Source organism: Anopheles nili, chromosome 2, assembly GCF_943737925.1.
Source record: "Anopheles nili chromosome 2, idAnoNiliSN_F5_01, whole genome shotgun sequence".
Lineage (NCBI taxonomy): Eukaryota > Metazoa > Arthropoda > Insecta > Diptera > Culicidae > Anopheles > Anopheles nili.
Genome location: NC_071291.1, coordinates 16,269,131 through 16,283,283, shown reverse-complemented (window position 1 = coordinate 16,283,283; position 14,153 = coordinate 16,269,131). Strand labels below are relative to the sequence as shown.

Sequence of the window (14,153 nt, the reverse complement as noted above, 5' to 3'; positions counted from 1 at the left end):
ATGTTTTTCCGAAATGAGCAAGAATAATAATGTTAGGAATTAGTAAAATACTTAGAATCAATAAGGATCAATCAAAAAGAAAAAAATGGTTTAAAACCAACCCTTAGGTGGATTTTATTGCAGCTAGACGCTACATAAATGTAAATTTTACTCGTATAACGTTCTTCATTACAAGATTTTAAAATTGAACAGCATGAAGCGTTTCTAAAGCGTTTTCCAAGCGTTCATTCGGCTGTCAAAGATCCCTCCAAAATATGCTTTGTGTAGCCGCAGTCGATACAGGTACTGTCAGACTTGCAAAAAAGTACACAAATATTCAACCGTAAACAACTACTTCTTGCGTGAGATTTATACGATTTTTACCTTTTCGTGAGGACGACCTTGCGTTTTCGCTGCTTAACGCATTTTCTGGGTAGCAACGCATCATGCCACCAGTGAAGAACGATGGCGACAGTGACGGGGACGGCGACATGTCGGGGGCGGAATCGGAACATTCAGGATCTAGTCATGGGCAGGATCACGACTCCAGCGCGGAAGAAGCGGACGAACCCGATTCCGATGATTCTTCTGAAATGTCCGAAGGAGAATGTGACCGTCGACGCAACAATTGCCAGGATAATCTAAGTATGTGCTCCATGCAAGGACTACCGCCTTTGGCATCGATGCCCGTGAATGTTCTGTAATCAATTGTAATTTACTTGTGCAGCGAGCCTTGAGAAACAATTCTCGATCCTAAAAGAACAACTGTATAAAGAGCGCCTGGATCAGGTCGACAAACAGCTCCAGGAAATCCGCAGTGGCCGATCGCAGGAATATCTATCCCCGCTGCAACGGCTCTTGGACAATATGGACAGCCGGAAGGAGGTAGCGCAGGTCATGAAGCAATACCGAGTGGACAACACCAAGAACAAGTTTGATGGTGAACACCAAGCATCGTACCAGCATTTTGATGTAAGTTAGACAGTGGGTCGTGGCGAGCGAACTACAATCAGAAAGTAATTGATTTTCCGATTCCTTTAGAGTGAGCAAAATCTCGCCATGGATGTTATTTGCGAGGAACTGATGGAGAAAATTCGCCGGTTGGACGAAGATCGCCATAATGTAGACATATCCTGGGCGGACTGGGGCACCAATACGAGAACGGCAAAGGTACGCGGTCCGGGACGCAAGAAGGCGGTGACCGTATCAGGACCTTACATCGTGTACATGTTGCGCGAGGAAGAGATCGTAGAAGACTGGACATCGATAAGAAAAGCCCTGAAACGGTCGACGGCTGCCGCTACCTGATATTTATTATAGTGAGAATCCACTCAATTGTTTAAAGTAGGATGTAAGTTTCTGCAATAACGTGACTCCTCGGTTGCATTGGAAATTGTCAAGACTTTCGATGCCCAATTTGTGTGTACATTCATTTTCTATGCCAGTTTACGTGAACCAATTTGACTTCAAACGAACGATAATGAATGTTTTTAAGCGAAGATAAACAAAATGACTTAGCCATTGGGCTTCTAATTTTTCTCAATATCCGAATCTCCCAAGTCAAACTTCGCGCTGGTCGCTTATGATCTCTAAGCTATGTACTGTATTTTACAAACTTGTCTCCTAGCTCATCTTACATTCCTTTGTCAAGTAAGAACTTTTCCACAAACGCAACGTGGTCGCCTTTCAGCTCCAACTGTCGCGACATTTCATTAACTCTCGTGATAATTGGCCGGTTAAGCTGTTTCTCGATCAGGTATCGCAACTCCGCCTCCAACTGCCAAATGTCTCCTTCGACGTGCCGCACTGCTGTTATCCGACGCTGTCCGCGATAGGAACGCCGCAAGTACACCGGCAGCATGTGATTTTTTGTTCGTAGCACAACGTACTTCAAACCGGGCTTCGGATTTGCTGGCTTCCACCCAGATGGATAGTTTTCTTTAGGTACAGGTTTTGGAACAGTACGCGGGGCCAGTAGCCTCTCGACGAATTTCCACTCCGGAGGATTCCGTACAACTTCAACTTCTGGGAACTGAGCTAAATCACCGACTGGTTCCGATGAACGAAACGAGGACCATCGAATGGCGGTAGCTGCGGTAATCTACAATTGGAAAAGAGAACTCTGTTACTACAACGAATATTGCCTCATGTTTCCTCCATATGATGTACCGGTAGCTGTTTCGTAAACTGCTGCGGATTACTGAACGATACTAATGGTTTTATATTGAATGCTTTGCAGCACACCATGCGAAGAGCCATCGTGAGAAAAAGGTTTGGCTTTTTGTAGGTAAGTTACAAATTTATTAACGAATCTCCGATTTCCGAAATGTTAGTATTTCGGTAAGAAAATGCACAATTACGCCTTGTAAATATTATGTTGTCAATGCAAGGAACGTGATTGATGTGCGCTCGAGCTCAGCGAAACGAGCTATAGCTTGCCATAGTAGCATAATATGATGAAATTATTTCATTTATATTCAATAGTTACATAAAGTCGTAGTACATAATGTACAAAAGCCATATTTGCTTAAAAATCTCTTTAACATTTTCTTTTGCTAAAATAATAATAAATTAAAATATCACATAAAATCACTTGTTCGTGTCGCGTTCGAGTGGACGTGCTCGTTTCGAAAATATAAGGCACGATGGGAAAAAATCTATGATTTGAATTGACCGTTTTTGTTGATGAAATTGTTGATAATTTGTGGTGTTCATAAAATGGCATATGTGGCATATGTTCATAAAATGACATCAGTTTAAGTGCTTGCAATCTATTGAAGAAGAACACTTTTCCAACAAATAATAGTGCCTGTGTAAGATCATTCATATTTCTTGTTAAACGTTGGCAACATACTTAAACAAGCAATGTTACCCAAACTAACCGTCCTTGAGGAAAATATAGCTCAGTACCGCACATCATAGATTTTGTTTCTTCTAAAATGGCCAAACAATCGTTTGGCTCTGACGGTTTCAATTTTAATGAGCGTCGTCTGATGATCCGACATCTTCCTTCTTCCCGTCGATGGCACCTCCACAGTACAAATTATATCCGCGACGATTCGCTGTTCTAACGGCGCCTTATAAATAAACAATGAGAACGACATTTGCCAGTCAGCAATTTATCTTTCCAATAGATTTGACGCTAACCATCAGCGCCATTGTCAGCTTGTCGCGGTTTTGCCCTCGAGGTTGGGCATCACTTTTTCCCGACCGTTCGGCACATTAGGCAAAGAGGGGGGCAAATTTAGGATGGAGTTTTTCCGTCCAAAGAGCGCCACAAAACTCAAGCACCGCGATGCCCGACTGTCTTTGGTGTCTTCATTTCGGGAGCCTGATTGGCAAGTGAAGATAACCGTGGTATATACGTTTTCCGCGCAAGATGTTGCTAGTCGAAGCGAGTACATAAAAAAAGCTCGAGCTTTTTCCACCGGACAGCTGGAAAGCAGATCGCACATATTCAATTTTTCCTGCAGCACGCCGAGTGGGGCTGGTGAAGAAAAATACATTTCGATGAGTTTTTACCGCCTTCCCTCTGCAGTCGTTCTTCTGGCAAGGACACGAGCCGTCCCAAAATAGCTGGTACATAATGTACGAAAGCGGCAAGCTCTCGTCTTAGCCGGCGTCTTTTCGCAACGGTTTCGGCAACCGCTCGTCGGCGAAAGCTTCGAGAAACCTTCTCCACCAGTGCTTACACATTTCCCCAGCAAGGGCCAACGGTATCGATTTTTATCGTAAATCGTACGGTGTGTGCCAGCTCGAGCCAGACACGCAGCTTTCTCCTCCCATTTGGAGGCGGCGGATACGTGCTGTCACGAGGCAAATCCCTTTATGTATCAGTTATTTTATTATCTCCCATCATTAATCAGCGAAGCCTGGGGAGGCCTGACGAAGCGGAACCGGACGTGCCTGTGTCCCTAATGGAGCTGCACATCACGAGCGAATGTAATTGAAACCCGTGAAGCTTGGTCGAGCTCCATCCAAAGCTCCGATCATGCACCGGGCTGCGATTGGTTTCGAGGTGGCTCCGTGTGAATGGGGCGTTTTGTAATTATGCTTATCTAATTAAGGCCCCAAAAGGCGTGCTTCCTCACTCAACTAGGTTGAGAACACAAACACACACCTCATGAGTGAGTTAAAGCTTATCAGCACGCCAGTAAATAGGACGACTCTATCGTGTGCGGAGTGCAGAGGGGGTTTTATTTGACCTTTTTACAAATACATTCGAGTAAAACAACTCAGCGCAATCAAAAGTTCAAGCACACGAATCGATAATTCTGACTAAGCGCGTTGTCGAGGCAGTTTTGCTGGCTAGTGCTGGTTGTTTTAACGTGCACAACTGCCTTATGTAATGGATGATTTTAGACGGTTTGAACATTGTAAATTAGCTAGTCATCCTCAAAAACACACGAGAACTCTTAGAAACGACTAATTGGGCAAGCGAGAAACCTTCTAATGCCATAACGAAACGAAACCTAAACCACTCAAAAAGCTCGTCTCGTGGAATATTATGTACAAATATTGGCGGATTGAGAGCGGACAAATAATAAGCGCACGAACAAACGAAAGTGAGCCATATAAAGCTCGAGGCCAACATCGAAGGTCTGCTGCGAAGCAGGAAAATCGGTTAAATTTTTACTACGTTTTCGTGCAGCATTAGCTCCAAACGACGACACACAATACGGTTGCGGCGTAGGGAAAAAAGAAGAAAAAAAAACATCCACCACACACATACACCCACACACTCGTCCTCGACTGCGTCATTCAACTGCGTTTTATGAATATTTCCTCCTCCCCATGGAGTGGTTCTTCTTCGGTTCGGTAACTCGATCCTTGAAGTCTCGCCAGCAACAACGCGCGAGCGCCGATCGAAATCAAACAAAACGGCAAGCGATACAACGGGCTCGCACTTATCCACTTCGTCCTGGCCCCGGACCGGTCGGCGGGGATGGATTGGAAAACGAGAATAAAAATAAAACGCTATACGCATCTGTTTCTGGGAAAAGGACTCCCACCCCGTTCGTCACACGCGCCAGCCAGGAGCGTGGATATGCTGCAAAAGTTTCCTTTTTTTTTGATGCTCCAAAACCCAAGAAATGCTCATGCCGACTCACGCGCTCTCACTCGGAAAGAGCGTGTAGTGAAATGAGGAGTAAAAATTTATGTGGAAAAAAAACATCCCTGCTTTTGTCGTTCAGTTGTCAAAAAAGGGACGCAATCGAAAAGCATTCTATTTTTGTCCGAATCCTTCGAGGTAATCCGTTTACTAAAACGCGAGACAGAGCAAAAGCGTGAAACCTACTGAAATCGCGAAAGGTTTCCATCCGTCATGTTTCGGTTGCTGTGCCTTCGGGCGATGGATTATTTCATTATTTTAAAGCATGTCCTTAACAACAGCAACAACAACAACAAAAAAACGGTTTGGGTAGCTTTCCTCCGGTTGCCATAGAAAAGGCGCGAAGCGGAAAACTAAATGCGCGCAACAAGACGAATTCAGCCGACAATCGAAGCAATCCGCGCCGTGGCAACCCCGAGTGGGATAATTTATCTGCCGCTATCCTTTCGCTTGATAGTATTTGAGTTTCCTTCCGCACGAATCCCACACACTTCCCACAGGACCGCTGCAGCACGCAATATCCTTTAATTGCTTTCTTGTTGCTTCTCTATGTACTCCGGCGTACATGCGTGCGTCCCTGCCAGGGGCCCGATTTGCAACGGGTGGAAATGGACGAAGGGACTAAAAAATCCACTTCCACCAACCCCAGGCACCGCACCGGGATGCAATCGAAAGAGCAACTGCGTCATTCGTGCGCCCTTCGTCCAAAATCACCCAAACCGGCTATGTAAAAACCCGACCCAAGCGCGTCACCGCGTACGCAGTACATAGGCTAGCGCCGCGCTAGACGAGGCGTACGGGATTTTCCCGGCGTCCTTTCGGTGGCACGAGCACCACCCTACGCCGCCGCATTTTGGGATAAATTTTGTGCTGGGGTGTCATCGCCGCCGTCTGCGGTAACCTTCCGGTACAGGGGCGCCCGGACGGGTAACTGGAAAATGTTAGAAATGGATCGAATCTGCTTGTGGCCGCACTCGAACCGATTCCTGGCAGGAAGATGGCGCAATTTTGGTGCCCGATGCGACGGTGAAAGCGTTCATGTTTACGTGCCTTTTTTGAGCGCGGTTGGCGTAATTACGAAGCACGCCGGCAGCACTTTTAACCGCGTGCGTGTGCTTCTAAGCGAGGTGCGGCGACCAGGGATGAATAAATTATATTAATCACACTGTACTCAGTCGTGTTTTCTGCACTTTTTGGCGTTTAATTTATTTCCTTAACACGAAGAAACGTCACATTCTGCAAGGTGCAATACTTTATGCAGTTTGCTTTTCATGTTTTTTGTTTTTATTTGAATTAGGCGAATGTTTTCTTTTATTCCTCCCAGTTGGATCAACGCTATCAATCAGCTAATTTGTGGGACTGGTTGCTCTTTGCAAGCTAATTAAACCTACGGAAACCACCGTGCACACCGAGCAGTTGTGAAAGTTCCGCCAAGACGTAATTAAAACTATTCGATAGGGGTTTCTTCGGGCGAAAGTTTCCGGTCTAGCAGGCAATCTCTGCAAAAGGTCGCTAGTTTAGTGGTTTCTAAAACCACAACCATTGCTGTAAGGCACACGGTTTTCGCTAAACCTCGTCCACATCCGGTTTGTCGAATGTCCTGGAGTTAATATGATTTTAATTGATTGTTCTTCGCTTAGCATTCGGTCGATAGCGGTCAATAAGGAAGTATTTGGTAATTCTTACCATTATGGAACGGTGTGTTACATTCCGGCAACAGCCGTTTAGTTCGTTAAAGACGCATTAGAATGTGGTCAAAACCACATCCACCTTAACATCATCTTTAAAAACTTTCTAAAGGAGGTGAACCATCATTGATTAAGTTAAAAGATGGTTGTTTCAAATACCATTGTTCAACGACTTTGTCGCGGAGGCGCTGTCTTGTGCCAGTAAAGGTGTGCTTCGTGAATTTAATTGAATTAGATAATGCAATTAACCCCTCCGCGGCCGATGGTTTGGGATCGATTACAAAGGAAGCAAAAGTGCCGTTGGCCCAGCAGTATTCATTGCCCGTTTTCTTTAATATGCTAAGCAGAAATCGTTGTTGGAAGACTGAAGCTTGTTCTTTCAAGTTAGAAGTAAGTAAAGAAATTAATAAACAGCAAATCGAAAGCATCAAAATAACAGAAAAGCTTGGCTGGGTATGAAGAATGAAAAGCTTACGATTTTTTCAAGCTATTGTATACGAAAATGATTCTAGAACACCTAATACCTTGCCTATATTCTGCACCCCTTTATGTCAAAGAACCATTTTCCCAGCAACTCTCATGGCCGAAGCTCGGTTTTAGACACAATTGCACGATGTAAAAGCAACCAAAAAACGCCACCATGAATTATATATTCCTCGCAGCATTCAGCACCACCCAGATGCTGTTTAAACTATCACATAGCGCCCAACTTCCAAGCGTCGCTATTGTGTCAACAACAACAATCAAGTTAATTTGTTGCTCTCCTAGGCTTTCGCCACGAGACGCGGTGGCACGGTGAGTGGCTCGAACCCCAGAATCAGGTCGCTGAGGTAGAAGGGGGCTGGAAAATCAGATAGCACTTTCCACGCTGGCAGAATTTTAATGGCACAATTTGCATTCCAACGCTGACCGGCGAGAGGCTGCATCCGCCCACGGGGAGAAATGTTAATCCGGGCTAGTGTTTTACTGGAGCGCAACTCTTTTTTTGTATGCTGCATTTCCCTTTCCATGCTGCGATCAGTCGCTGGAACTAGCAACTCGGACCGTGGGTCGTGCAATGTGAGGTTCTAATCCCAATAATAGTCGACAATCGAGTGGAGTGGACATTTCCAGCACGCTCAAAATCGAAACTATTTCGTTCAACAACCATCTGATTATAATTTTTCGCTTGATTAGAAACTGCACGTTTCCACCGTGAAAGTGAAATGTTCGGCCGCAACTAATCACGCAACATTTTCGCTGGGGGCTTCATCTCATGATTAACACCCACAAATTCGCCACCCGACCCACCGATTGCACTCTAATTGTGGTCTCAACCGAGCTCATAACTCATCGAAGCTCGCGCGCCTCAATTTGCATGGCGCGTTTTCGGTGGAGACCAAAAAAATCAAGAATCAAATCAACCGCATCAGCAGCCAACTGAACCTGGTTCCGCAGCCCTACGCGTTCCTTTTTTTTCCAAGCGGGTGGAGTGGGAGTTGCACCGGAAATTTCGAGGGGAAAATTAACATATTGTCATCGTTACCATTACAGGGTCACAGAAGTCAGCTGAATTATGTGCAAACCTCCAACGGTGCCGGTTTCGTCCTGGCCGTGGTTCTGGCGATTCCGTCCAGGGCCTTGGTCAGGATGAACTTTCCCTCGCGTTCGGGTGATATGATGTATATCGCCGGTGGTATAATTTTTTTTTCCCGGTTCGCTCTCCCGAACCATGACTGCGCGCAGGACCATGGCGATAAATCAAGCCCCGGGTTGTCTCGTGGGGTCCTGGCCAGAACGGAAGACCGGGGCCGGGATCCACCGCAGGGAAGAGAATATTTTATGAGCAACCATGACGACGCGTTGCATGCCAAAGGGATCTAGCGGGATTGGCCCTTCCGGGACGCACGGCGTGCTGTTGGCGTAATTGCGAGGATTTGGTTTTGACTCTCCCGCAAACTTGTACGCCGCTTGTCGTCGTGAGTTTGTGGGGGAGAGGTCCCCGAAAGGACCTGCTCGCGGTGTGGAGCTACAAACCCCGGAAAGGCTTGGCTGGTTTAAATTTTTTGCCTTTCCTTGAATGGATACACATGCTTCAAGATCGTAGTAGAGGGCTTTTGAGAGCCATTCGTGAAAGCTTCTCGAAATTTCTCGAGCTCGAAGTGCGCCATGTCTTCGTTGGTTGGTGAATTTTGGGCAGGAATAAGGCGTCCTTTATGTTTGCTACACATTTTCCACCTCTTTTAACGGTGTTCCCTCGCAATCTGAGTACTCAACCGGTTTGTCTGTCTCGATGCTTTGTGCCACCGGTGTACTCCTCGCTGTCACACTAGCCGAAGCTAATAGAATGTACACAAAACGGGCAGACATTTTATTTTCCACCGTTGCGAAGGAACGGCTTTTTTTGCATCCCCAACGGGTTTTTTTCCTGCTTCCTTCAACCGTCCACCGCACAAAAACGCCGCTTTATTCCGGAGGGAGTAAATTTATACTCGACGGGGCTATAAATTTTAAGTGCAACCCCGTGCCCCACCCTAAACCACGCCACGGATTCCACCCGGAAGCCCCGAAAGCAAAGTGTTTGCGCATGTATGGGGATTTCAGGTAAGGGTGAAAGTGAAAGCGCCCCAAAAGAAACCTGCGCTGGCGCCCGCGGGTGGGCCCGAATGCCTACCGGCGAGAAATGATTCATGGGTGACTTATTGGATACGTGTTTTGGTGTTTACGCCGGTTTGTGAGGATTTTGCAACGAGGGTCGGTTAATGTTGGTGTGTTCACCTTTTGTCGCTCCCCTGGCGAGGTTAAATAAACTGGACGCGTGTTTTTGCATCGTTTGTAGTGCACTTTTTTCGGGTAAACGGCATGGATAAAGCTTTCCGCAGGGGTTCATGCTTTGTTTTATCGTAAAACAAATGCGGAAACCAGCCGTTGTCGAGATGTCAATGTGCTGTCAGATGTTGAGAGCTGTCAAAAGCGTGAAATGAGATCGTCTTCAATTAATTTACTAAAAACAAAATGATTATGTTTCCCGGAAGCTTCCATTTTATCTAAACGCCTTTCCACAAGAAAAGATCAAACGCAGCTCCGATTAAAAAGCACATGCTAACGAGGCATGCTCTTCGGAAGGCCTTCCTTCCTAGACCTGTTCCGTGCGCCAGGGCGGGGTTGTTACCGGCTGACGGGACCGGCCCACCAGGGATCGAGGGCGTATAAAAGAAATGCAAAACTTCAAACCGAGACCCAAAGCCGACTCGCCAGAAACCGGAACGAAAATAAACAGCCCCCTGATAAGTCGGCAATCAGTGTTTGCAGTTCGTATTATTGCGTGGAAAAGACTTCGGAAACTTCCCGCTGGGGACCTCGCGCGCTATCTGTTACGTTTTGTCGTCCTTGTCGACGTCGTCAGTCTCTCGCCGGGGTTGTCTTATTGCTGCAGCTTTTAGGAAGGCGAGCATTCCGCCCTCGATGGGCTGCTCGTGTGGCCGTGTTTACCTTTCCAAGTGATCCGATCAAACCGTCGAGCAAAAGTAAATGTTGTCGTTTTGTTTCGTCTGTTTTTTTTCGATTCCCATCCCTTGGCGTCCTGGTACCGCGATCACCAGCCAGATCGAATATCGCCGGCTACTTTTAAGCGCCTTTCCCCGGTGAGGACAGATGGCGAGGAAGCACTTGCAGGGCAGACGAGCTTGCTCGCTCGAGAAAAAGAACGCAAACACGCAGCGGAAACTTTCCCAATTCGGCTGAAGATGATTTCGCTACATTCATCAAAAATCATATTAAACCGCGCCCGGAAGGGGACCACATCAAAAGGGCAGCAGAAAGTTTTCGCTGAGTATCGACTCGGCGTAAGAGGTGGCAGGATCAGAAAGCAATAATATTGACGATGAACGGCATGAGAAAGCAAATGTTCGATTTCATTGGATTCGAGGAATAATGGTGGGAAGGACAACACAGCAGAGATTGTGCTGATCAGGAGCGTCCGTGTTATTATTTCCGGAAAACATATGCGCGTGGAGGGGAAAATATGAATCGGTTTGGAATGCGGCTTTGCGATGAAAAAGCGGGAAAAAGTTTATCGTTAATGGTCTGTTTTATGATTATTGAGTGTGAAAGGTGCCTTTTTAGCGAGGGTCCATGGAGATATCAACTTTAGAAGTTAGATAGAAAATCAAAAATACTCAACAACAGATTGTAAATAAATGCGCTAAAAGGATTTCTTCAAATATACCAACTAACTAAAAATGAATAATTTGTTATAAATTGCATGAAGCATCGTATATAAAAGCAGAAATAAAAATAAAACAAATCATTAAAATATATTTTGTGAGGACATATTGAAGGTTGTAATGCATTGCCATAACATTCTCGAGTCAAATGCGATTAGATGAATCGAAGAAAGCCGATTTAATTTCCATTTCGAACATTTAGCATGACCGTGACGCACCCGGGAGATTAGAAGACTAATAAAATTTTTCACAATATGCTGTTTTTTTTTGCCACAACGCTCCACCATTAACGTTGCTAAAGAAAAGCTGTCTCTCAGCCCCGGTCACGTTTGAAACCGATTGCACCATTAAAAACAATCAATTCGAGCGACACCCCACCGAAGGACTTCATGGCGCAGGACAAGTGTCTGCCAAGCCGAACGATTTCAAGTAGTATACCGCTTCGACGAGCTGAAGAATTTTTCCCCGCCGCACTAGCTTTTCACCGTCGCAGGCACGCAGGCAACGAGCGCTCGAGGCGGCCATAAAGCTGCCCGCCACCGGTCGGAAATGTCATCTAGCAAATGGAAATTGAAAAGCAAATCGCACCCGCCACGGAAGCTGGCCCGCGTTCGAGCGCAAGCGGCGCATAAAAATACGAATAAATTTGACGAAACCGGGCGCGTCGCAGGACCCTTGGCAAGGAGCGTCGCTCGCAGGCTACCGTCGAGGACTAATGGTCAGCTGTAAGGACCGGGTTGGCCGGGAGCCCTGAGGCTGACAAAAAAGTGTGTGTGAGAGAGAAAGAGGGATATCAGAAAAACCTATCCCAAACGATGCGAGCGCGTGGCGAACGAAAAACGAGATAATATTATGCAAATTGCGTAGAATTGTCGGCTGACGGGAGTCCCAAAGAAAGCGAACAGTCCAAAAAAAGAGGTCCTTAGACCTCGAGGGAGAAAAAAAAGTTGAGCCGGGTAGCAATAACCGGTGAAGGAAAAAGCGCTCTAGCATCGGTGCGTCTTCAAGATGGCTAAGGGCAAACTCGGAGCGCTCGTCGGAGGGAGAAAAATACTTTAAAAGAAATTTGGATCCTGCTATCTGCGTGCCCGCGTCCTTGGCCGCTAGACGGTGCCAAATGCGAGTGTGTTGGATGGAGCTGAAAAATCTCCATCCCTGCGCTGTGGTACGGATGGAATATTTGATATTTTTTTATCATCCCCTGCACCAGGACGGATCATTTTTTGTGTGGGTCGATTTCGAGGTTTTTTCTTTGCCAAGCCCCCATTTTTATCTGTCACTAACCAAGGATCCTTGGCAGTGGATTGGGAAGACGGGGGTTCTTGGTCTCGGATGCTGGGAAATCTGGTAGCGACAGATAAAGCAAACCAAATCTTAATTGCTCATCTGGTGTAGTAATTATAAATTTTCCACCAATGCCACCGTCAACCGGCACTTAAAAGCGTATTTCGTGGGGGTGCGAAACAGAAATGTGCGTCCCGCTGGTGTCGAGCGATGATCGGTGGAAATTAGCAAAAGCGACCGCAGCCCATCGCACCGATAACTAGCCGTGACAAATGGCAATCAAATGGACCGGCTGCAGGAGTGGTCATAACAATGATGGCCGTGTTTGCATGTCCTTAAAACGAGTGCCACTGGGGCAGTGCAACCCGATAGGCAGGACGATCGTTTGGTATCCTTTGTTTCCTTACAAGAAAAGTAGGCCATGATATGGATAATACCGTTGCTTTAACAATTGGATGTAGCATTTGAAAATGTGTATTTTTGTTTACATTTCAAAGGTTGAAGATTTAAATACAATATTTTTGCAGAATTAGCACCTGACCAACAAACATGAAAAAAAAACAGCAGCTCGACAGCATGTTAGCTTACAAGATAATTTACTGCACACCCCCACGGCGTGCTTTCACGACCGTATGAAGCGCGAAAAACAGCGCCCGAGAATTTCGAGTAAATATTTATTTTCCGGTTGCTTAATCAACGGTGCAGACCCAGTGGCAAATTCCGGGGGGCGAAGATTCCACCAGTGAACAGCGGCCATTATCAACGACTTTATTCGGAGCCCACGCAAGCCCGACCGCTCATTAAAAATGCAGCCTGTTTTCGGATCAACAGCAGCATAATTGCTGCCAAGCTCCACGGAGGGGAATCTGTTGACGTGACTCTTACTCGGCCGCGGAAAAGCTTTGCGTCCCTTGAAAATGGGATGCTTTGCAAAGCCCTCCGCCGGCAAAAAAGCGACCGGCGTGCTTTAATAAATAGCCAGTTGATTATCTGCCTAATGGAGGCTCGTTTTATTTCCTTCTCGAGCGGGGGCAAAAACTATTGCGTTCGATTTCAATATAACCGCTCAGCTTTGCTCCCAAGTCGCTGAGGGAGAAGTTGTTTTCTGCCCATTCTTGGGGAAAGAATGGCCTGACAACAGCTTGCCAAAGCGAAACGGCACCGCCAGCTGTCGCCTGTTTGATGATCGTGGTTGAGTTTTCGGGGGCCACGGCGAGGACTCCAAATGCCGATTGACTTCAATTGACCAAGACAAATGGGTGGAGGAAATTCTTTTCCCGCTGCGGCCCCATCTCTCCGCCCACTGGGTGGGGAGTGTTTTATGGTGCCTTATTGTTCGAGATGAGTTTTATGATTCGATCCGTTGGTGGCTGTATTATGAGTGCTGGTTTACTTTTTTTTTTCCTCTTCGCCGGAAGTTATTTCTTGAAGAGAAATGCTAAATTTATTACAATGGCAATGTGATATTCATGGACAATTATTGTTTAGGAGCCGGCTTGAAGGAGAGATAAAATGGCACTTGTAAGGCGAGACGTTCTAAACGGTTTTCTTTCACTCTGGCAGCCACAAAAGCACGTTCTGGAGGAGCTGTATTACGTTCGTTCGAAGCTCCTTGCTAGCTCGCATATGGCCCAAATTTTCGAGCAAAGAGGAAACCGATTTCCGAAAACTGATTTTGAATTAATGCACCGTAGAGATACTTTAAGACAATTTGTTGCCGCTATTTGAATAATCGTACACCCACCCGGGGGATCCACTCCATTGTAATCGCTTTTTCCGCCGGCGCTCCTCCCGGGAAAACGGTCTCGCGTTTAGGTTTATTTGCGTTGTGGATTAGCAAGGATATTCCGAGCTCCGGCACCCCAACCACCGCCTTTATGAGCC

General features: G+C 46.3%; 2 protein-coding genes across 2 annotated transcripts; one reads left to right on the top strand and one right to left on the bottom strand.

The window, feature by feature from the left end:
• The first annotated feature begins 331 nt into the window (after positions 1 to 331).
• On the top strand, positions 332 to 1,287 carry LOC128720184 (breast cancer metastasis-suppressor 1-like protein). Its single transcript, XM_053813838.1, has 3 exons — positions 332 to 624; positions 707 to 951; positions 1,021 to 1,287. Exons 1-3 carry the CDS (start codon positions 426 to 428, stop codon positions 1,285 to 1,287), a joined length of 711 nt encoding a protein of 236 aa, XP_053669813.1. The 5' UTR covers positions 332 to 425.
• Positions 1,288 to 1,567: 280 nt separating this feature from the next.
• LOC128720001 (probable 39S ribosomal protein L49, mitochondrial) lies at positions 1,568 to 2,316 on the bottom strand. The gene is made up of 2 exons (XM_053813647.1): positions 2,149 to 2,316; positions 1,568 to 2,080 (listed from the first exon to the last, which is right to left on the bottom strand). The coding sequence occupies exons 1-2, from the start codon at positions 2,236 to 2,238 to the stop codon at positions 1,613 to 1,615; spliced, it is 558 nt and encodes a 185-aa protein (XP_053669622.1). The 5' UTR covers positions 2,239 to 2,316; the 3' UTR covers positions 1,568 to 1,612.
• Positions 2,317 to 14,153: the final 11,837 nt, after the last annotated feature.

What these genes read in the sequence shown, in the direction of transcription:
- LOC128720184 (XM_053813838.1), top strand. Translation starts at nt 426, where the DNA reads ATGCCACCAGTGAAGAACGATGGCGACAGTGACGGGGACGGCGACATG. An exon ending in CAATTGCCAGGATAATCTAA is followed by an intron (nt 625 to 706) that starts GTATGTGCTCCA and finishes TTACTTGTGCAG; the next exon opens with CGAGCCTTGAGAAACAATTC. An exon ending in CATCGTACCAGCATTTTGAT is followed by an intron (nt 952 to 1,020) that starts GTAAGTTAGACA and finishes CGATTCCTTTAG; the next exon opens with AGTGAGCAAAATCTCGCCAT.
- LOC128720001 (XM_053813647.1), bottom strand. Translation starts at nt 2,238, where the DNA reads ATGGCTCTTCGCATGGTGTGCTGCAAAGCATTCAATATAAAACCATTA. An exon ending in AGTTTACGAAACAGCTACCG is followed by an intron (nt 2,081 to 2,148) that starts GTACATCATATG and finishes TTCCAATTGTAG; the next exon opens with ATTACCGCAGCTACCGCCAT.